Source organism: Periophthalmus magnuspinnatus, chromosome 5 (assembly GCF_009829125.3).
Source record: "Periophthalmus magnuspinnatus isolate fPerMag1 chromosome 5, fPerMag1.2.pri, whole genome shotgun sequence".
NCBI lineage: Eukaryota > Metazoa > Chordata > Actinopteri > Gobiiformes > Gobiidae > Periophthalmus > Periophthalmus magnuspinnatus.
Genome location: NC_047130.1, coordinates 8,622,938 through 8,647,999, shown reverse-complemented (window position 1 = coordinate 8,647,999; position 25,062 = coordinate 8,622,938). Strand labels below are relative to the sequence as shown.

The 25,062-nt window shown below is 39.6% G+C and overlaps 1 protein-coding gene across 1 annotated transcript in view; it reads left to right on the top strand.

Annotated features, from left to right (window-relative positions):
* The window catches only part of ptprt (protein tyrosine phosphatase receptor type T), a 151,830-nt gene that overhangs the window by 19,942 nt on the left and 106,826 nt on the right, over positions 1–25,062 (top strand). The window contains exons 3-7 of the mRNA XM_055221627.1: positions 639–749; positions 2,309–2,390; positions 2,807–2,922; positions 3,552–3,726; positions 9,393–9,686. Coding sequence (XP_055077602.1) covers positions 639–749; positions 2,309–2,390; positions 2,807–2,922; positions 3,552–3,726; positions 9,393–9,686 — 778 coding nt within the window. The remainder of the gene's footprint in view (positions 1–638; positions 750–2,308; positions 2,391–2,806; positions 2,923–3,551; positions 3,727–9,392; positions 9,687–25,062) is intronic.

Here is a 25,062-nt window from a genome sequence, read left to right as displayed (position 1 = left end):
GGCCCCCGATACATTGAAAAATCATACCCAGGTCAAACCTACAGCATGTTTTAGCCTAAATGGCAAAATAAAGAACATTTAGGAGCCAAAACCCCGTAATATATTGCTCCTTTACAGCGATTAATCTGCCCAGAACTAATTTGAAGATTTGAGTTTCCTGCACTGCTCCTTCAGATATGATTTATTTTTGTCTAATTCTTGTGATCTATCCTTTTAAAAGACTAGATTTTGTGCATTATTTAAAGCTTTGTCCTTCCGATTGCATTAACTTTGAATTACAAACGAGATGCTATGTCCCAGCTCCCAACAATTACTTTTACTTTAGTAATAGTTTCCCCCAAAATTTTTTACTCCTACTTGAATAATTTCTTGGACCATTCCACCATTCCACTACTTCTATTTGACTAATTAATATGAAGTAAATGTACTGTAATGGTACACTTTTGGTACAATTTTTGCTTCTACTCAGCACGGCATATACCAGTGTGTTTGATGTACTTGGACCTGACAGCTCCACATACTGAGCAGCAGTGACGGGCAGATGGTGCATGTCCTTGTTAGTCCAGTCAAAGTAAATGTCTGAATGAACTCAAGTGCAGGCGTCACAAATGAACCAGGAACTGCTGTTCTTCTTTCAGGTGAATGGAGGAGCCCAGGGCAACCCCGTGTGGAACACCTCCGACACCGTCACTGAAGGATGGGTCAAAGCTGAACTGGCCATCTCCACCTTCTGGCCCAACTCATACCAGGTAAATAAATGGACATAGCTAACCTGCTAGCCGCCACGTTCAAAATAGGAAGTGAGCATGGACGTGCTTCCGGCTCCATCGACTCTGGCTCCAATTCACTTTGCTCTGAAAAACTGTTGCCCCTATCACTGTTACTAGTGCTTTAAGTTTCCACATTTTGGTCTTAAAATATTCGTATTACCCCGTTCTACATGATTCTGTTTTTTTATTGTTCTATTGTGTGCATAAATAAAGATATGAACATTATAAATATGGTCTAAATTTGCCTCTATATAACTGCTAGCCTTAATGAGCTTCATTTGAGTGGAGCCAAATGCTATGGGTGATATCACACTCCCTTAGTCCACTTCTTTATACAGTCTATGACCTCTTCACATGTTATGTTCTGTAACTTCGCCTTGAGGCATCACCTTCTTGTCTCCATTGATATAGATATATATATTAATTTTAATGCGATATTGAGTTGAACATTGTATTTCACATATCTCATCTTTAAATCAGCACAAAAACTGTACCCTTTTTCCTGCTTAAATTCCATGGGTTGCCATTCCTGCGTACTTTTAAAAAATGTGTGTAGTGTAGCATCAAAAAGCCTGTGTTCAGTGTATAAACCGTTGTGAACTTTCAGACTGGGAATAAAACTCATGTGCTACTTTTACTTGGTGTGTACATTTACCAGCGGAGCACTGCACACCGGAGAGCGAAAACAAGTCAAACTTTCTTGCAGAAATAGTTATGCGGGTGGAGCGGAGCAGACTAGATCCTGGTGGACACATTTCCGTTCCAGTCCAGTATCCTGCCTGTTTCTTTTCCTGTGACAGTCCTGACAGAGCAGCTCAGACGCAGGGTGGTATTTGGGAAGAGGAGTGAAGGCCACAGAGTGCTGACCCCTGGAGAGAGCGCTTGACTGATACAAGCACAAGTCCACCACAGCAATATGAGAGATAGAGAGACAGAGAATGAGAGCGAGAGAGACAGCGAGATAGACAGTGAGATAGACAGATACAGAGAGATGGAGAGTGAGACAGTGGGGGGGTGTAGACAGACAGGAAGAGACAGATAGACAAATTGATAGAGAGAGAGACAGGGAGTGAGACAGAAAGAAAGGCAGAGAGGTAGAGCGAGAAAGACCAGGAGATAGACATACATCGAGAGAGGGACAGACAGAGAAGAACTCAGAGAGAAAGAATGGGAAACAGACAGAGAGGCAGAGAGAGACTGAGAGGGACAGACATATAGTGACAGAGAGATACATATAGCAAGAGACAGATGACAGATGGAGAGAGACATGAAGCGAGAGTGTCATTTTATAAGAATCTTAATACATAAAATTTGTTACAGAGAAGCTGAAAACAACAAATCACAACCGAAATCCGAAATAAAGTAGACTTGAATTTCCGCACAGATGAAAGTTGAGAAACGAGTGCCATATGCCGCGGAGCAGATGGGGAGAGACAGGCGGATGTTCCCATGAAGTATTCACTCCCTGACTCCCAGCGTACTCCCCCGAGGGTCCCAGACCTCACAGAGTTCAATCCCAAATCCTGTCTCTGTTTCAGGTGATTTTTGAGGCTGTCTCGGTGCAAGGCCACCCTGGGTTCATTGCTGTAGATGACATCCGCGTTTTGGCTCACCCGTGTCGTAAGTTTCATCGCTTTTGGGCTTATCTCATATTTACACCTGTTCAGGCCCACACACACACACTGGACAAACTCTGGCAGAAGGCACTGGACAGAGAGGAGGAACCAAACCAAGCAACCACTCAAACCTGACACTTTATACAGCTGAAGTTAGGATAGGGCATTCTGTTGTCATGATACTGAAATTTTAAAATTTTAAAATGGATTTCGATACTAAGAAATAGTCTCAATACCATAGAGGTAATAGAAAGCACTCTTTATTTAGACAGTAGAGTGTCATTTTCAGTATTTAATTGCATACTTTTTATCATGTCTCAGTTCCTGTCTGTATATTGTATACTGTCATTAGGTTTTTATTACAGACAGATTCTCTATTCCACTTTATTCAAATATATGAGTTCTCATTTTGTTTTGCAGGTAAAGCTCCTCACTTTCTGCGTCTCCAGAACGTGGAGGTAAACGTGGGACAGAATGCCACATTTCAGTGCACAGCAGGAGGGAAGTGGTCCCAGAATGACAAGCTCTGGGTTCAGGTGAGCGACTCTGAATATCGAATCATACAGATGGTAAATAGAAAGAAAAGTTGAAAACAGGAAGTAGAGTTTGGTCCTAAAAGGGAATTTGTCATCATCAGTGCACAAATGTTCCTCCAAAATGCGCTATTTACAACTAAATAACTATTCTGTAAATTAGACACGCTTTAGCTGTTTTTTACTGTATGGTTGCTAGGTAACAGTTATGGAAATACCTCTAGAATATGACATTTCTGGCCCCCTGTCTAACCAGAAAGTAAAATTACCAAAAAAAAGTGAGACTAGGGAATACTGGATAAGAGTTTTAGCTAAATTAATTATGTTAACCAATTATTGGTGAATATATGCTAGTTTCTGTTTAAATCCCACAGGAATGGATTTATTCATGCTTCTAGCATTTGTAGTTTAGTCTGAATGAATTGATGAGAGACTCAGAAGGAATCTAGATGTGTGAGTGCACCGGTTTAATGTCTGGCCACATCATTTGAAAGAGCATGTATTTTCCTGTGACTGCTGGCATCTCTATAATATCCTGTATGACTGTTTTGTGAATCTATTTTAGCACAGTGCATATTATGTCTAAGCCTAAAGTATGTAAGTAAAGTAATGTCTGTGCTTATCCGTTGCAGCAGTGGAATGGTAAAGACAGTGCTCTGATGGTGACCCGAGTGGTGAACCATCGACGTTTCTCGGCCACGGTCAGTGTGGGAGACACGTCCCAGAGAAGCACCAGCAGATACAGATGTGTGATCCGCTCTGACGGAGGCTCAGGAGTGTCCAACTATGCCGACCTCATCGTCAAAGGTAAATAGCACTAGTGATGTCATCACAAGGATAGGACCCCAGATGTACCAGCCCTACATTATTCTGTGCAATTCTTTTACACATTTTAATATATGAAATGAGTAGTGAAGCTTATGTAGTGTGAAAGCTGATTTGGTTTTGGGCTGTCTATGTGTTTTTGCTAATGTCAAGGGATCCAGAGCACGTGTTAGCTGAGCACAGGCTTGACCCAGAGCCTCCTGAGTGTGTACATGCTCTATCCCTTTACACAGCTCTGATCTGTGTGTGTGAATAGGTATTTATCACATTTTGGGGATGAAAATAGCAACGTGCCTCCTTTATGGGGATCAAAATCATGACATAAATACGTTCCTATTAGATCAACAACATGAAGTGAATTTAAAATAGGCTAAGTTAAGTGTTTTAAGTTAGGCAAGTAGTGGTTAAACTTTGGGAGAGATTTCCAGGAATTTAAGTCCCCAAATAGCATGGAAACCCAACATGTGTGATCAGTGTGGAGCTCAGGTGGGTGATTCTGCTCTGAGACTAGGAAGGAACATAGCGCATGATTGCACAGGCCTGGGTGAACTCAGGTTGTCATGTCCCTCTCATGTTCACTACATTGTTATTACACTTTTTTTTTTATCATACTCATTAAAAGTCAACCTTTAGTGTTTAGATGTTTGACAATTTCTGAAGCAGCTAAAGTTAATTTAAAGTTCACAAAGTAAATGTAAGTGTGAGCCAAGTGTCTCTCTCCTCTCTGGAAGTGTCCCTCTCCTTCTGTGACTCAGGCCTGAGCTGTAAACTCTGTATTGATTTTGTTATCAGTGAACAGACAGATGGGAGATGGGTTTGTGCTAAAGCTCTGTGGACCCACACACATGTATTTAAAGGCACTTCCTGCACTGACACCGCTAGGGCTAACTGTCACATACAGACTGCTTTATGACCACCCTGAGTCCAAACCGTTCCTATGTCACAAATGGACAAGATGAGCGACAGTGGATCTGTGCTTATCTCCAGCTCACAGGACACACACAAGGCCACACACGTTGGACTTGCATGATTTTTGGGGATATTGCATTGATTTCCTGGAAACTGAGCCTAACCTTAGCCATAGTCTGTACTTCACTAACCGTAACCTACACTAACCTATATCTGAACTTTAAACCTAGCAATAAATTATTTACTTCACGGGGACCTGATCTTGGACCCCATCAGGGAGACAGATACAGATTTTAGTCCCCACAATGTGATAAATACTTGGTTTACACTGAATACTGTGTGGGGTTGGCATGTATTTTGAACAGTTTTCCTGTCACTAAACTTGGCCTGTATTTTAAAAATGGCTTCACAGGATCTTTCTTTACTTCCATAATGCAGTTGCTAAAATACACATCTTCCTGAACCAACTTTTCATCTAAGAAAAGAATAGCTGAAGTAACAGCAGTCCAGGCCACCCGTCTGTGTGAGCAGGTTCTAAGGCCTCACCTGAAGCCCAGCCTGAGCGCATTGTGTTGGAGTGCAGATACACTTGGTTCATTATTATTCAGAGTCCAGCGCTTGGCTCATGTGCCTTTGTGTGTGCGTGTCAGCTGGACACTTCACACAGAATACCTGAGCAGAGATATATCAGTAATGCATGAGCAGGTACAGAGAACAGAGGAGCACTGACGAGGAGAAGAGAAAAGAGGAGAAGAACCAGAGAGGAGGCTGGGCTGAGGGGAGGAGGTGGGCCACAGGCAAGGAGGGGGGAGAGAACAAAGAGGTTTACGAAATACCAGTGTGTAACACCAGCATACTTTTGAATAATAAAAGGTAAGTTCTTGGACTCATGGGGTCAAACTTGGTAACAAAGGTCTAGATATAGAATAGTGTGGAATAGATATCTGAAAAACAGATTAAAGCCTTCCATATTTTGGCTGTACCCAATTTCGATGAGTTAACATTTGTCTCACCCCCACTACACTATAAACACAACTGGACTTTTAATGAACTCTTTTGTTTTTTTTTACATTTTTAAGACGGGAAAAAAAACAACATTTGGATCCAAATCGTTCTGCCATCTGTCATTTCCGGTTTAGAACATCCAACATACTGTTCACTCATGGGGACAGACTCTACTAAACGCCATCTTAGGGCAAATTTACTGCCACCAGAAATTTGGAGAGTTAAGAAGATCAGTGTCTTCTCTGCTTGTCGCTCTTGCTGCGATTTCTCTCAGACTGAGATCCTCACTGCTTCTGCCTCTAAGCCGCTCACAGCAAGAGGTTTACTGTCAGTCTGAAGGAGTAGGCTACAGCTGATGTTTGACACTTTATCTGGATATTACGGAAGGGATTCATTTTCTTCATAGCGGTGCATTTTTTTCCCTTTAATTTTTAAGTGCAGGCTTCTTTCTGCTTTGACCTTTGCAACGTAGTCAAAGCTACAGCCTTAAAAGCGTAGCATTTTAAGTGGCCCAGTTATTCTGCCGATTATATATTCCTCACTTTGTCTCCTAATTATTCTCAATCTTCAGTCTTCTTTGGACAATAAAAAAATTGATCCAGTCAGCACATAATGGTCTCGTTTTGACCCTAGGAGATACTTTTACCACATATCTGCACTGAGGCAAGACAAATTAGACTTTATTACATGAAAAAAAAAAACCACAGGTACAGTCTCTTTAAACATGTCTCCAGCTTTTAAGGAAATTATTTGAAAAAGCAGAGAATTCTGGGATATTTCTTTGTTGCCTTGTGCAGATTGACTGTTGTGCGTCTGTGCTTTGTACTCTGCTTTTCTGCCTTCACTTTGAGTAATACGGCAGCAGGTGCACGCCACGCTGAGTTACTGTGAGGAGGGAGTATTCACATCTTATTACCCATGATTCCTTGCTGCCCCGCGGGTCTAAATGTTGTTATTTTGTGTGTGTTTTTTCTCTCTCCTCTGCCGTTGGTCTGGAGTGAAGCTTGGTTTTGATTAAAGATGGTTGTGGCTTGGCGCTGTGTGAATAGTGAATTCATTACCCGCAGTAACAGACCTCAGGGACACTGCTCTGCGTGCACAGATCACCACACACACACACACACACACACGCACACATTCATTCAGTAGTGCAAACTCAAGATGAAGTAAATATGAGCTACATTATACCAAGACTGGGCCAGGGTTTGTCAAAACTCACAATCTCGGAATCTGGGGTCTGGTGAAAGTGTATGGACTTTAAAAACACAGAGGAGCACTTCCTGGACTGCCACCAAGTGAGGTTGAGTGTTTTGTAGAGATCTGAACAAGATATGATCTGAAATTAGACATGTAATTTGGATATAGATATCGGTACTTTTTTGCCGATACTTGATAATAACCAATACCAGAGCAAATAATGAAAACAGCATTTCTTTCTTTAAAATACAAAACTGATCCAAATGTGTCAAGTAACAGTTATTTGTCCTGCAAGCAGCTTTATATAAATAGAAGTTCAAATATAAAACATGTAGGTCACGCGAGCAATTAAACACAGGTCAGGTCAGCTGAACCGATATCATGGAACCGATACCTGAGCCAGTAATATATGAATCGGAGCCAGAAACCAGTATTGATGTATCCGTATCTCAAATGGACTGAAATAATGGATGAATGGACCTAAATGTGAAAGTTGAATGTATCCAACTTGAAAGGTCAAAGTCAATTTACAGATGTAGGATTTTTTTTTATGTACTACTAGTATTGCATTATTTCTGTGAACAGGTTAATTCATGTCACACACTAGGTTGTATGTTTGACCCGAGTTAAGAGCATAAAGGTTTGTTGTAGAGTGTCGTGAGGCTGTTGTTCAGCTCTGCAGCACGATCAAACTGACCCATAACTGGCCCTAAGGCTCCTGTTCTTTCTGTCTGTCTCACACTCACAGAGCAGACTGTGGACTAACGGCAGCTCCTTTGGCTGAAAGAAAGAACAAAAAAACAACAAGAAAAATAAATAGATAGAGCTACAGAGAGTGAGAGACAAAGATTGAGCTACAGAGAGTGAAACATAGTGAACGACATGGAGAGAGACAGGGAGAGACAGGGTGAAACAGAGAGACAGAGAGAGAGCGCTACAGAGAGAGCGAGAGACAGAGAGCGGGAGACAGAGAGAGCGAGAGAGAGACATTAAAGTCTATGTACAGCTATGAGTGAGTGTTCTCCTCTGTGGGTAGGGCAGGTTGTGTGTCTGTGGGAGGCCTGTGTGAAGTCTGTGGAACTCCAGGATCTAAGTAATGAACAGAGGAATCAGACAGAGGAGAGGATGAGGAGAAGAGAGAGAACATACAGAAGAGGAGGAAAGGGAACAGACGGAGACACAGAGACTGAACTAGTCCTCGCTCCTCTCCCTCTGAGACACACAGGGACTTGTGAGGTGATGAATTATGTTCAGGAAAACTGTGGCATCAAGTTCAAGCACAATTAGCTCTCTGCTGGGGAACTCCTTAGGATTTGTTACTTGTTTTGAATGACAACAGCTCAGTTCACATTCTGTTTGGACTGATTCGTATTCTCTCTGGTTAATTCTGCATTCTTGTTTGAGCTGTGGGCTGTTGCTAGACACATGTCTTTATAGGAGAAAGAAGTCGTTGTTTATGACGCAATTCGCAACTTTCACATGCCAGAGCGTTTTGCCGTCACAGTAAATACAACCAGCACAGCGCACCAGTGTTACTTCCTGGTTCGCGGCTGCTAAAAATACTTTATGATTAGATCCTAGTATGTGCTTTTGTCACATATCTGTACTGGGGCAAGACAAATATAACCATTACATGAAACAAACAAAACACAACAGGAGCAGTCTCTCTTAATATGTATCCAGATTTTGAGGAGACATTAGACTTATCAACTGTCAAAGTTCTAGCTACCTTGCTACTTTTATAATTGTGCAGCTAGCATTCCTGTATGTGTTAGCTGTGTGCTTTAGAGGGCACAGCTGTTTGCTAAAATGTATTCACTTCGGGAAAGGAGTAATAAAGGTTTTGTACTCTTGTCTTGGCATCTGTGCTTGGCTCCTGAGGCTGTGATGGATTGAGGCCCAGGTGGAGGAGCAGCTCTTTAGCTTTAGGAGCACTCCAGACTAATGCACCAGCCACAAGTCACACATTTGTATTTACAGCTGTCACTATTACACAGGTCTGCATTCTAATCCATCACATCTGCAACATGATTTACATCCTCTACACTCAGAGGGAATAATATTAAAGTGGGACTAAACACATAAACTCCACCCACAGCTACATTTCAAATAGAGCTGAGTACCTGGAGGACTAAAGAAAAGAATGAGAGGAGAAGGGGCGGGGGTAGGGGTATACGGGACAGTGTGATTGGTTTAACAGGCATCCACATTTCAAACTCCGCACCTGTAACCAGGTATTTGTAATCACAAACACCTGGCTATTATCACTGCAGTCTTTCGTGATGTCACCAACTACTGGAAGTTACAGAGGCCACTGAAGACAGCATACACTAGATTAGGTGCTTTTGACCAGAAAGCTGCAAATTGACCTAGTTTGCATTGAATTTGACAAAAAAAAAAAAATGACGAGGAATAGTATATAATGCTCTTAAAACATATACACAATTAATTAGCAAAAGAAAAAAGGATTCAGTGTTTAGTGTCGCTTTGTTACAATTCACAGAAATTACATTTACGTTTTTTGTTCTTCCCTCCAGCTCCCCCCACTCCCATCGCACCTCCTGAGCTTCTGGCTGTTGGTGCCACCTACCTTTGGATCAAACCCAATGCTAACAGCATCATTGGGGACGGGCCCATTATTCTAAAGGAGGTGGAGTATCGCACCACATCGGGAAACTGGGCAGAGACTCATGTGGTGGACGCTCCCACGTACAAACTGTGGCACCTGGACCCAGATGTGGAGTATGAGATCAAAGTGCTGCTGTCCCGACCAGGAGAGGGTGGGACCGGACCACCGGGACCACCTCTGGTGACAAGGACCAAGTGTGCAGGTATGTGTTATGAATCTGTGCTGGAAATGATGCTTTGTTTTGGGCCTAGATCTATGATAGATGATAATTGAGTATTGTGTATATATTGTAGGCTACACTGTGTAGACATGCAGTGTGTGCTTTTTAAAAATCTATCTCTTGTATCGTTACCGCTAGAGAGAGACCAATATAGGCATATACTTGCACTCTTTAGCGTATAGGCTGTCGGACTTAAATCTCCAATAGAGGCTGATATCTTAATTTAGGTCAACCAGTTACCTAAAAATTGATAAAGTGTTATTAGATTTTGTGCAGTGACCTCTTCACACTAAAGTGCTCTGACTACACTGCTCTCTTACCAAGTTTGTAGTAAAACAAGCCTATGGATCCATTTGTATTGAATTGAAATTATATGATTGAGAAAAAAATCTAAATCAGCCCAAAATATTGTCCCTAATATTGGCAGAGTATATTGTCCATTGGTTCCTGTGGATTCTAAATAATTGGTATCAGCATCAGCCATAAAAATACTCTTCAGTATCAGTCGATCTCTAGTTATCTTTAATATTGTCATTTATATTGTGATAAAAGATTTTAGGCCTGCCCTGCTCCAGTTTGAAAACTAAGTAAAACAGCCATATATACTGTGCAATTAGGACATGGCATCTGGCAGCAGTAGCGAATATGGAGCAGTTGTAATGATGCTAAAAACTTTGCATGATGTGAAGCCATTTTGAGCGTTGAAGTCAGTGTATGGACTTCCTAGAGCAGGGGACCATGGGATGTGGACTGCCTGCACTGACCCATTAGCAGCTCAGCCATGACTCAAAATAGGACTCGGCCCATTTCTCCTCAAAATGTCAGCGGGTTGCTCCAGGGCCTCTGTGTTTAGCTTGTGTAGCACATTGGTGAAAGCCACAGGAGGCCACAGACGAGTAGCTCCAAACAAGTCTCACTTCTGCCTGAGGTGCAGCCAGGACACAGCCCTGAGAACTATTGATTTATCATCAAATGCTTTACACCTTTTCACCCACTAACTTTCTTCCTAATTTCGTCTGCCACATTTTTCAATATGATACTCATGTCTGCTTGTTTCTGATTGATTGATTCTTATATTTTTAGCAGTAATTTCACAGATAATTCTCGGACATATGGAGCAGCATTGAGTCCTTGCTATTTTGTTGAATCGTCACATCTTTGGCTTTTTGAATCACTTGGGAGTTCATTTTTTTTCTCAATCTCATTCTTTTTACTCTCAACCCTGGAACATAGACCTGAATCTTGGCTTTGTTCCAAGTACTTATAAATATCCTTTTAACATTTTAAGCGATACATTTTTTCAAAGTACAAAAACATATTTAACTCATCCACTTTTCTCACCGTCCGCTGCCCTTCCTTATAAATTTTACAGTTTTATGTGATGACTGATAATGTAAGTGTTGGCTAATACTTAAGCTCATAAAGATAGACTTTAAATTCAGCCGCTGTCCATAAATCTGCGCAGCATCTCTTTCTCTTGTGTTTTTATTGTAGCAGATATTAACGTGTGAAGGGCTGAATTCTCCTGTGGTTATGGATTTTGTGGAAGCATGTTCTTAATGCAAACCATTTCTTCTGAACTGATGTTTATGTGACAGATGGTAATGTGAGTGTAGAAAATACTTTGACCTGTAAAGATGGATTTTTAATTCACCTGTCGGGTTCAGAGTGAATCGGCTGAGTCTGCTGCTGTTTTTCTGCTGAGCCAAGCAGTTTGGACGTAGTGAAGAGACGACCCTTTCAGCATCAAACTCTAAAAAGATCAAAGATGGATCCCTGGTGTCTTTTGTAAGGGGACTGTAAAATCCTGTGGCAGTTCATGTCGAACCTCCAAGAAAATAATGAGCAACAAACCACTACTAAAAATGTATAGCAGCATTTCCTCTGGCCCCATGAGGCTTGTGTCTTGGTTGAGGTACATGCATATTTTATACTTTTAACTGCATTAAAATAATAACCCTAGTCAATTATTTTTCAAGCCTCAATATATGTAATATTGCAGTCATTAAATATAAAGCAAATTTAGAAATTATTAAGTGCATTAGCTTTACTTTCTGGTGTGCGGATAATAAAAGCCCTGAAAGAAATGTGATTAGATTTATTCGATTGTGATTAGATTTATTTAAAATAAATGCACATCAACTCTAAAAAAGTAGGGTCAGGTGAATTGTTAAATGGTGTATTTTATTGTGGTGACCAGGGTTCAGGCACAAATAAATGCAGCAAAATCACTGTGTTTATTGTAAGGCTGGTGAATGTGTGTAGTTATAGTGGTGTGAACCTACTAATTTGAGCCTAGGTAGGTGCATTAAATATGATGACGTTAGTGTAGGCAGGTTTTATTCTGAAGTATACCAGATCCACTTCACTTGCAGTTTGACATCGTGTTCATCTCTGTCGAAGGCGCAGTAGCGTGGTTGGTAGAGTATTTGTTCACTGATCAGAAGGTTGGTTGTTTCAATCCTGTTGTTGACATAAATATCATTGGTCGAGCTATCAGATCCACTGACCCACAGGTTGGCAGTGTGATTCCAGCTCCCACAGATAAATACTGTTGTTGTGTCCTTGTGTAAGACCCCTAACTCACCTTGCCCCCAGTGTCTGCATTCAGTGCTGTATGTGGTTGTGTGTGTGAATGGGTGAGTGATTCCTTAATGTAAAGTGTTTGAGTACCTTGAAAGTAAAAAAAGTGCTAGATAAAAATGTATTCACAGAAAATGAAATCCTGATGAAGAAGGTCATGTACCTAAACATATACTAATTCCCATCCTTCCATTTGCACATTCTTTTTGCACAACCATATGGAGGAGTACGACACACTATTAACAAAATGTATACACAAAGTGCTGCAAAACAGCCTCATTTGACTTTGCACCAATCAAACCTTAACCCCATTCTAATCTTCCTGGATACTAATTCTAACACTATTAAATCTTCCTAGTAACCAGCTCTAATCTGAGAGGTGTTACATGTGCCACGGTGCAGCACAAGTGAAGATGGAGGTGAGAAGTTTGTCTGTCTGGAGATGAACAAGTGTGAAGTGTTTGAAAAACTCCAATCCTCCATTCTTCAGCCTAACAAAAGGCTGTGGTCCAGAGGTCATATGGTCAGTGCTGTCTGCAGGCGGGCCCTGAGCTGCAGTCATGTCACATACATTTACACTGATGCACAGTGTGAGCCTGGTACCAGCGGAGCGGCTGTAATCAACACTTTGAGAGCTGTGAGGAGGCAGCACGAGTAACACCAAGGGACTGGCAAATATGGGAGCGCATGTGTTTTCATCAACAGCAAAGGGATTTTAAACCTCCAACAAGACTCATTTTAGAGGCAAGTGTGTAACTAATCACTAGGCAGAAATGGAAGTTTACAAAGCAAGCGTAATATCTTGCACAGTATGTTATAGGGTATACATGGCCTCAAATAACCCTGACTTAATGGTAAGTGATGTGTTAAAGTGCAGTCTCCAATAATCACACATGGTTAAAGATAAACTGTCTTTTTCCATCAAATGGATATGTGAAATATTGACAGGTAAACATTGGTGTAGGTGTGGAGGCCATAGAGTGTGCGGAGGAGGCCAAGCTTGCGTAATATGACTTAAAGAATTCTCAACCACAATATTTCACATTTTACCTCAAATTACTTGGGTAGTTCTGTAACACACACATGCACACACTTTGCTATGTCTCCTTTTTGCAAACAATTCAATGTCAAATTGGCTTAAGTGCACATTTGTCTCAACTTCAACCAAAGCCTGTTTGTGGGAAGAGTACTGGTCGTTGTCCTGTGCATACTAAGATGAAAGATACATCTGACATTTTAAAATGTTGTTGGCTGCCTCTGATTACATCTCAGACTGACTGGGTTTGTAATGATTCAGTGTTTGAACCTTTGTGCTAAAAATGGGAATTTACAATTTACATATTATGGTTTTGCTTGCATGAATATATCAGAAAGTCTATCTCCATTTAACATCCCCTTTAAATTTGCACCACCCCTATGCCAAATCTACATTTTCAACTCTTTCTAACCCCACCTAAACAGTAATACACATCCTACTAAGGGTATTTGTGGAAGTATACTGGTAAGGATATTTTAGACAATATTTCATAAATTACAGTATGACTTTATACCCTTACTCGCAACAATACTTTTTTTTTTTCATTTTAATTAGTTATTTTTGCAGTATTTTCAAAATAAGCAATATACTCGATATTCATCCATCCATCTCAGTGGGACGTGGCCAGGACACTCACTCACAGAAACTCACTACAAACACTTGCATCCGCGATCTTGTCCTTTCGGTCATTACCCAAAGCTCATGACCATAGCTGAGGGTAGGAAAGTAGATTGACCGGTAAATCAAGAACTTTGCCTTTTGATATCTCCGTCCGATACAGCGACTGCATCACTGCAGATGCTGCACCAAGCCACCTGTCAATCTCACTCTTCATCCTTCTCTCAAATTTTGCATCAATTGAAAACAACAATCACAGTATTTTTTTTAATTTTAATCATCTGCCCACCTCTAACCCTATCACTCATTTTATCTACTTTTCTGGTTATAATGGAACCTTTGTAATTGTTTCCTGGAAGTCTGCAGTGCCCCATGACCATCAGGCAGAGACCACATTAAGAAAGCACTTTTCTAATGAGCAAACACTCAAACTCTGAGCTAAGTCAGAGGGCTTTCTCTGAGATGATGTGGGCTACTGCGGCATGTGGAGTCTCCTTTAATTGCGCACTTTTGTAATTGGACGATTGGGAGAGCTTTGCATTGTTTCCACGGCAACAAGCCTGTTTCTTTGTGTCTGAGCACATCAGGAGAAAAGGGTGAGGAGTGGGAGCTAAATAGGCCTTTGGGTTTAAGAACAGTCAAAGATACAAAGATTAGTGAAGAGGAGAGAGGCTGGGAAAGTCTGGATATGAGGTTGTAGATGTTAAAAATGGTTATAAATGAGAAAAATAAGAAATTGTAGATCAAAATGAAAGAGGTGTAGTGAGAAAGATGGTTCAACATGGTGTAGGAGTGAGATATAAAGACTGTAAAAGTATTTGATTGGAAGATTGAGCCCTTGGAAATCACAGTAATGACAGGATTTTTCTTGAGTGGCGCAGGAGAGAAGTAAAGGTAGCAGATTTTTGTGCCGGAACTTATGACTTGTAAACTGAGTGGATTAAGACATTGTGGATAGACATATTTCGTAGGTTAGCTCAAGAGTTCAATAGAATATCCGTCAGTAAAATGAATTATGACTGCATTAGCAACTTGGGTTCTTTTCAAAGTTAATACAGTAGGAGTTGTATTTACCTTATTGACATATTTTGGCTGGTAGCTGAGAACTATCATCTATCAGTTGTTGTTACTTCTTGTAGGGCACCTGGCAGGTCGCTCACACTGACCACGGCTTCTGTCACCCAGTGATCTCTGGAGGCGGGTATCCCAGGTGTGTGTAAGGAAGAACAGCCCGTGATCATGGACGATGGTGTCTGTGCCCCGTTTTCTGATTTTAGACGTCTCTGCGTTCTGCTGTTTGAACTTGTGGTTTTTTGATCCAATGACTTGCGCGTGGTTGATATACGACATGTCACCATTAACACTGGTGACAGTTCTGAAGATGGCTTGCAGCTAGCAGCCGAAACATGTAAACGGTAAATACATCTCCTACTGTATTGTTTTTAAAAAAGAACCCAAGTTGCTGATGTATAAAAGAAAACAAAATTAATGTTTTTGGATTATGAATTAAGACCCTTGTATGGCTATAGTACTTTAGTCGATGGTGTCTGAATTTTTATTAGTCGACCTAGAAAAGATTATAAGGATTCATATGAACAACAGCATAAAGGAAAAGACATGGAGGGAGTAAGTTGGAGTTTTGGGAGTGATAGGCCTTTTCACTCAAGGTGCACTGTGATTTCAGTGGATGCGCACCATGGAGATTTTATAGCTTTACCAAAAATCTTGGATACTATGGCTTTAAATTTGTCTTTCTCCATGGAGACAAACATGGGCTCTATAGATATAAATGGACATATCCATCCCGCTAGCTGCTACATTCTAAATAGGAAGTGATTATGGGTGTGAAGTGGTTCTTTTGAGCTCTGGTTGCAATTTACTTTCTATTGAAAAAGCATTGTCCCTCTCTGTAACTGCTGCTCTGAGCCTCGTCATTTTGGTCTTAAAATTTTGAATTTAAGCCTCTATACAGGATCCTGGGCTTTTTATTTCACTAAATCAAGATATGAAAATTAATAACATACCAATCAGGTGCCTGCTTTCCCCAAGGTTGCTCCCGCCAATGTTGATTCAACAGGTTGATTGACAGTCTCGTTGCCAAACCAGAGATGTGAGCGGGAGGGGGCGTGTACCTTTAACAACCTTGCTGCTGACTGGCTGTTTGGTTTCATGCTTGGTTTTTAAAATATTGTCCCTGGTTGCTGATTAGCCACGATAACTGCTGGCCTCACCGAGCTTCAATTGTTTGCAACAGAATGCAGTGGATGACGGAGAGTGGAGAAGGGACCCCACTCGGGGTAAGCATGTGTCTTTTCCAAGGTATTTTAGAGCAATAAAAATCCACCAAATGAAATAAATGCTATGGAGAGTAGCACATGGTGTAATCTCCGCCAGAATAGTTACATAGTTCACCTTTAAGAATATGGTGTTTACTAGTACTTCATTGTTTACTTTTTTATGGCGTGAGATCCTAATAATGTTGACAGGCTTTGAACTAAGAATGTCTTTAGTCGACTAGAGCTCTTGAATCATCCTTTGGTATTTCCGACATTCATGATCTGCTGTGCGATCCCTGGAGTCTATTGAAGGTGATAGAGGCACGGCGCTCTCAGCAGTAAGAGCAGAGGTGTTGTGACAGACATGAAGGCTCACTCGGACTCATTTGAAACATATTCTGACAGATGTGAGGTTCAGGAGCAGATCAAAGAGCAGAGTGTGAGATCTCTGACGCTTTACACCAGCTCTGATCACAAGAACTTTCATGTCCTCAGCGCTAGGGAGGGAGATATTATGATTTAGTTAATGTTTGTTAGTTTTTAGGAGTTTTTTTTTTTTTTTTTTTTGTATTTTCCTTCAATTACCTTTTACAAAACTTAAATACATTTAAACTCTCTGAGGCACTAGCTAACAAGTTGTTACAATTCAATTTACAATCTTTGCTCTTCAAAGATATGAGCAGAATTAGGGTTACAGAATGTGTTCTATTCAAAAACATGGCATGCAGTAATAATCAAAAATCACAAAACAGTCATTTTAACTTGATACACATCCTATGATTTCGCATGTCTCCTTAATACATTTTTAGTGTGATATATTTTACAAAAAAAGACCACAACAATACTGAAGGCCACTGCATTTCACAATAGCTCTAAAGCAGTGCAAGTACGACCAAAGGAAAAATTTGTCTCTCCAAGCACCACCAGATCTTAAACAGGTCTAGGACTAGTCTGTGTATAAATTAGGGCTAAACCAGATCTAGAACTCACTCAATGGAAGACAAAAATGTACTTTAAATCAAATAATTATTACAACTGTACTGTCCACCAGAAGGAGCTTGCTTACCAGTAGTCGTACACGGACCATGGTTTGAGAACAGATGCCCTAAAGCATGATAGTGGCAGTAAACACGTAAATAAACGATATCTTAAGAGAAAAATCCTTGCTCGTGTAAATAAAATGTATATTCGATAAATGTTAAGCCCAAAACATGTCTCTCTCTTCTCACCTATTGAACCACATGTTGACACAGTAATCATCAGACTGTAGTACATAAAGATTTAGACAGGCCAGTGTGGAGGTCCATGAGCAGAGCTGAGCATGTGCTGCTTCGCCTCATGTCTGAAGGCCACATCCATAAAGAGTGTGATTTAGAGTGGACAGCACGGCTCTGTTGGACCACACTGATCTCTGGGCACTCGTACATCACTTCTGTGGAGGAGCTCACACAGCACTGAGCATCAGGGAAATACAACATGTGTAAACAACTGAACCTGTATCCTATTCAGTTAACTCTTAAATAAGGCTGCAAGATATGAGAAAAAAGTCTGTGTAGACCCTCAGTCGTCCAGGTCTGATCCATAGCAAACAACGAAGTTAAATCTGTCAACTGGACAAATCTTGTAGGAGTGAAGACGTTGTCTTATTGTTATTAATGTTCTCATCTTGATATATGGACAAAATAAAAACACCAGGATGTTAAGACCAAAATAATGAGGCTTACAGCAGCAGCAACAGAGAGAGGGGTGACCATTTTTCAATGTAAAGTGAATGGGAGCCAGAGTCGACTGAACCAATAGCGCCAATGTTCACTTCCTATTTGGAACAAGCAGGTAGCAGGCTAGCTATGTTCATTTATATATACAGTCTATGAGTCCTGTTTAGAATGCTACTCATCATGTAATGTTGTCTCCTGCCAAGTATTTTTAATGAATCTAAAACTGATCTTTAGTTTAGTTAAATTGCAAAAGACAGCAAACGACTTAACAAAACTGTCACAATAAAAACAAAACAATGATCAAAACAAGGCAAAACGTAGGCTTGAACAGGAAAAAAAAAAAATTAATGTTAAAAAACAAATCTCTGTACCCTTGGTGCAACCCTTTTATATTATGCCGCCTTACTTTTAAATGAACCAATCTATTTTTAATTATCTTTTAAAACTAGTTACTTTTTTTTTTTTTTGGCAATTTTAACAGTCAACAAGCCCTTCACGCAAACTAAAATAGCACTTTGCCAGTTACCATAAAAGGAAAAAATGGGTTTTGTTACTTCTAAAACAATCTAAATCCATATTACCAGTGTATAAAGCTCTCTTCATCTTTTCTCACTCTTTCATCTCCCATTATAAGTCCCCCTCAGGCCAAAAAATTTAATGAAAAAATAATTTGAAGGAAGTCTAAGTCTCTCTGGCCGAGTGCGGTTTTAAGGTATTATTGGAATTTTCCCCACTGCCTTGTGTTTGGTTCCCACAGAGCAGGCCAGACATCTTAGAATCCCAATTCCTCTGCTGAAGCCTCTGGGGGGCAGAGAGGGTCAAAGGGCCAGTCGGAAAGAACAAAGAAGAGATAGAGTGGGTTTGCTGTTAGGAGGAGACAATGATGGTGGTTTTCATCATCCTAATGGTTTTATTATGATCTCATTGTAGCTAAAGGTACAAAAGGTTTGGTACTCATCTGGACACTATTTTTGAAATCAGCGTTGAGATGGCTACCTTTGAAACCTCTTCTACCTTGAGCCACTTCCTAGGTCTGTGAAAGATAACTATTATATCCACATGGCAAGAGGCATAAAGTAGTTTCAGTATTATCGTATATTCCAGCCCAGCAATTTACCACGATTCAAAATTTGTTATTGTGACAGGCCTACCACTCTTGGACGAATGCAGGATTACACCAACTCTCATTGGAGTGTTTTTATACTACCAAGATTATATTTATTTAATAAGAAAAAGGCTCGAGACTCAACAAACTGAACATAGTTTTCAACACAAAATAGCTGTTTATTTTAATGGTCAGATATAGATGGGCTATTCTAAAACTATACAGGTCCAACTTTGACCTGCTTGTCATTTTTTTAGGAAGATTAAGACGAATGTGAATATGCTGAAATAGGCTACATAGTCTGTCACGGGTACTTAAAAAACTACAGTGCTTTCAAAGGACAGCCATATTTTGTACTAAACAAATCCCCAAATTTTCTCCACATTGTCTGATCTCTTAGTTAATTTACATTTGTTTTCCAACTAAAACAAAGAAATCGCCAATCTTCTAAGGAACTACTGAAGAGAATATCTGTTAAAAAAGCTGTAATATTATTCAAGATAGAGCACAGTGGTAATCTATTTCATATCCAGCTTTATTAAAACCATCAGAGCCTAAGGCAGAGACAATTTCAAAAGCAATGGGGGTTGGGATGTGCGTCATAGCTGGTTTAGGAAAAAAGCTAAATCTGCATGCGTGAACCGTAAGGTAATAAAAAGATCTGTGTTTTGTTTGTTCTTAGTGTGTGACCCGTACGGTTTCCTGTTATTTCTCTTATGGGATACTGGAATGATGGACACAAATAGACAAAACAGAAAGAGACAGGAGAAGAGCTGGAGGAGATAAGAGATTCAAGATTCAATGGTGTAATGAGGAGATTGATGTTTGGCCCAAGGTTCAACTGGGAATGAGCGAGACAGAGCCCAGCCTGGAGAGACAGACAGAGGGATGAAACATGGAGAGATTGAGGATGAGAAGAAGCTGCAGGCTCAGAAATAAAAGGCTATTAAAGTAATGTCACTCAGCCAATTATATTTCTCATAACCGACATACAGACATAACAGACAACATAGCAGAGGTTTCCATTGAATCTCATTTGTATATTATTTTATACAAGATTTTCAGGACAAAATTTTAAAAGATCAACATTTTCAAGTTTGAGCATGTATTTTATTTTTTACAACCCATATTCCTAAGACTTTTTGATAAAACTAGAATTGAAACTGGATTGTTTGGGATCGAGAATACACACTTCAATACTTTTCGTTATCCCTGTCATGATAAAGAAGTTTGATACATTGCTGAAGTAAATATAGATAATAAATGATAATACAGGAACAAATTTATACCACTGACATAATGACCCAAGAGCAGATTTAGACCACAAAAACTATTCTTCTTTCTTCTTCTTAGTGTTTTACAATGTGGGGACATTTTTTTCCTCTTCCCAAGACCCATTCTCATCATTTCTACCAGAAAACATAACACAAATGGAACAGAAGGGAACGACCACAAACTGTACATCAATCATCTATTTAGTTACACTCTTAAATAAAATTGAGCATTTTTAGATTTGCATCCACTTTTCCCAACAGGACACAAACCAACCTTGTTTGTCATTTACCAAAGCTGTCATCTCTTCCATTTCTGTTATTTCCCACTATGTTGTCAAATTTGGTCTTTCCTGTGATAACCATTTCTTTGTTATACATTTCTTGCTAGCAACCAACACAAAAAGTATTCTATGTACAAAACTGTTATAAAAGTGTTATAAAATCTGCAATAAATAAATGGCAGAATGAAACACTTTAGTTAGTTTGCATCTGTAATGAGTCATAGAAGTTATTCATTCAACCTTAATGGCTTAAATCTAGCCAAAAACTGACAAAAAATATACACCTGATTACATGATCATGTTTGATTCTGGCTCAATTTGCGAAGGAGAGTATGGGGACTGATATCCATACATATAAAAAATGCAGAGAGATCTCATTCGGGATTTGCCAGGCAAGAAACTAGATACTAATTTGAACAGGTATGTACAGTGGAAAAAAAATACATTAATTTGAAAATCTTTGACCTTTCATGAAGAGTTTTAGAATGGTTTAGCTCTTAAGATGAGATCATGTGGTAATTTCATAAAGTGCTGTTATTTGAATTTGAAACTGATATTGTATCATTATGGTATAAAATCAGTACCAAGTATGAACCCCATTTTTAGAAATGGCTCAGGGTTAGGGTCACAATTAGATACTAAAACATATGATATATTGCATGATTAAAATATGAATAACAAGTACTCAATTTCACCAGATAAGATATCTTTCTCAGACCACTGCTCTTCATTTGCATGCCACTCTGCACTCTGATGAGCTTAGATCCAGCACAGAGATACTCATTGTTCAGGACCCTTCCACATTTACAAACACCACACACTGCCCACGGTCCCTGCCTACGCTTTCCCCTTCGGACCCCCTTTGCCCCTGACTCCTGAGCCCATTTCCACTGGTGTTAAAGAGTTTGTGTTGCAGTCATTAGAGAGACACAGCTTATCGCTAAAGCACCTGACCTGAGCACAGTGAGCCGGTGTGTACGGTGCTAGGCTAATGTAGCATTGATCACCCGCTGTTTAACTGTGAGGCCTATTTGTCTGACTGGACTGTTTTCCATTAGCACAAGACACGCACCAGGGCTCTACCTGTTTGGCGTTTCACCATCGTAGCAGGCGGTTCAATTGTCTTGTGGATATGTTATTGCTTTGTCTGGAATGTTCCACAGCATTGTATTGCACCCGGAAGCATTTATTCAATTACAGGTGTTTTTATTGTTGTCACGTGCTTGTCTCCATAGAGTCTGATTTCCATACTCTAGAACATTCTAAGTAAAACTAGTATCTCCACGGATACAAGAACATTTTAGACCCTCCACCATAAAACTTACATAATGCACATACTGTATATGGAAACTATATTTATATGTTGTCTGTGTAATACCTCAGTCGCCCAGGTAGATTCCATTAAAAAAGAACAATGAGAATCTGTCAATTGGGCAAAAGTTGTACTAGGTTACAAGGCAGAATATCCGGAAGAATATTAAAATCTGAAGTGTCACAGGGCCGAACAAGTTGAGAATCAAACATTGGTTAAATTCCGTTGAGACAAAAACACAGACATTGTTCCTGTCCACAAATGCAAATTAGTTTAAGTACATCCCATTGCAGTAGCTAGGGCTAGGCCAGATGGATTCTCGTTGTTTTTGTGAACTATCAAATATTGTCAGAATTCATCCTGCTGGCAAGGTTCGAAAATTACCTTATGCTTCATGCAATTATGGTTTATACCACGCCATATACCATACGCCTCACACAAACGTAATTATTTTAGTTTGAGGTTATTCCCTATTGTTGTTGCTTCAGACAAACTTGTTTTTCTCTGCCAATAGCACCCTCCTGGGCCTACTGTAAGTGCAGCAGGCAGACATGTGTGCAGCCTCTGGTCTAGTGCAGTGTTTGGGGGAGCCTTGCAATCTGATGAACGAGCAGCACAAATAGAGCCATTCATCTGAGGCTTTAGGGAGAGCAGAGCAGAGCAGGAGGAGCTGGAGAGGAATCAATCTCACCTCCTCCCTAAGCACCTCCACCGTTTACAATCCTGCTGTCTTATGTTTGTGCTGCTCCTCATTATTTGCTAACGCCTCTGTTAGCTCTTCAGTTCCAACATAGACTATAATGTGTTTTTTATTTCTATTTGAAACCCATATGCTCTTTGAGTAATCAAAAAAACATTTGACAGTATTTCTCTTGCCAAGTGCTTTAAAACAAAACTATATTTTGATCTACTGTCTTAAAAGTTTACAGTGGTCGCAACATAAGCCTGACTTTCCTAACACATTCCTAGTATTCTGATTATTTATCGTGATGATTGAAATTTACTGAAAGTATTTCCAGAAACCTTTACATGGTATTTAAGTTGACAGACTATTGCCATACATTTTACTGAAAGTATGTGAAAAAAATATATTTCCATTAAATAAACCACAATTCAATATATTGTAGGGAAATGATCTTTGTGACAGACAGTAAGCAAAAAAGTACTTTAAAAATGAGATAATATTTTATTCCAGACAGTGAATTATTTCAGAAGTTAAAGTCAGTTGTTTTACAGTATTTAACAGTAAGCTTTACAGAGTTTTTTTTTTTTTTTTTTTTTTTTTACAGTGTACGGCTAGGTTGAATTTTAGAAAAAAACAACAACAAATATACACTTTGTGTACAGTAGTTGCCTTTATGCAATCATAGATTTATATAATTTGAACGCACACATTAAAAATACAGTCCACCAACTATTTGTAATCATTTAAAAAATCTTTTAACGATAGGAAAAATGTGCGTGTCGTGTATAAAACTGCTCCACAATTTAAGTTAATTGATCACTCAGCTCGCCTCTCCAGGTTCACTGAGGGGAGAGTCAAACACCTCTGTCAGGAACCTGCCTCAAAACTACCCTACCCAGAATGCCCTGCTCACAGCGGGTCAGTGAAAACATGGTGACCCTGACCTGTCCTGATTAATGAGGCTGAGCAGATTTGGCTCTGGGACTCTGAGGAGAAGAAAAACGTCTCAAAATCTGCACAGCAGCCTGATTTATTTACGGATCTCATTTCTGTCCAAAGTGTCTTCCCTGATTTTTGTTTTTGTCTCTTTCGACATCGGCTATAGAGCTCAACAGTGACTGTCTGCTCAGGTTCTGGAAGTAAATTATCCATTCATTTTTCCCATGAACTTCAAAAAATTTAAATATTTAAGAGTTCAAAGCCATCAGAGGCTAACCAGCTATGTGGAAAGTAATATCCATAAGGCGGATGTTTTAAGTCCAAAAAGCTGCTTAAAATGCAAGAAGGTTTTAATAAAATTGTGGTTTATAAAGTTTCAGAAACAGATTTTAACTTAAATGACAGGCCTTGTGGTCATTACTTACCACATAGATGATTAACCTTGAGCGAGCTTTTGAACTTGAAAAAAATTTATGGGAAATTTAATTCTAGAACGGTGGACGGTCACTGCTGTGCTCCATAAATGATTGATTTTAAAATATTTTACTCTGCTCGACAACAACTTTAAGATGTGCTGTGTAAAAATTCAAATTAAAATAAAAATTTAGAGTCCCAGTTATTTTGACCAAAATAACTGTGATTAACGATATTATCACGGTAATCTTTAAACCAAGGTTCTCTGCAGATTGGTGGCTCATCACGTTGTTGGTCTTGTTTTTCAAAGCCATAATAATTCCACACATCAGACTTCACCTTCTTGAGAGTGCAATGATCTTGATTATTAAAAAATGCCACAAACGATTAATTGCGGACCTTTTTAATCAAGATTAGCGATATTATGGCATATCGTCCCATCCCTAGCGCTATGTAACTTTTCTGGTGGAGCGTTCTTCACTTTCTTGTCTCCATGGAGGTGATGTTGCATTTCCTGGAGAGAGGGCCAAAGAATGCATATTTTTCAAATCAAAATTGCAATTTTTAGGCGCTGTTAACAAAGCGCAAAGGCTAAATTATCCTCTACAAAGACCAAAATATACAACAGTTTTATGGAAGAATCTGGTTGTACCTGTAGTTTACACTTCCACAAACATGTTCTGAAATGCATGTGATTTTTGTGTTAGTTTATCAGTTCAGATTTCAGTCTTTCCTCAAATGTTAATGCTCCTCAAATTGTTTACATTATGCACTTTGAACAATCCTACTTTTTAAACACATTTAAAATCTAATCGTAATCCAAAATTGTGCAACCCTACTTTCAAAATTTTTTTTTTCTCTAACTGAATAAATACAAGATCTATACATTTAGTGTCAAACTGTAGAATATTCCAAGCAGAGCAACATCATCTCCATGGAGGACATGCAGTTGGCGACTTTACACCAAAAATATTACATAGTGAACCTTTAAAATCTATACATGCTGTGGTCTGTGGTTCAAAACATCCACAATAAAACAATCATCCTAATCTGATTTGTAAATTATCACAAATCTGGTATTGGCTTTGTTCATTTAACTGAATTCCCTCCTCCACTT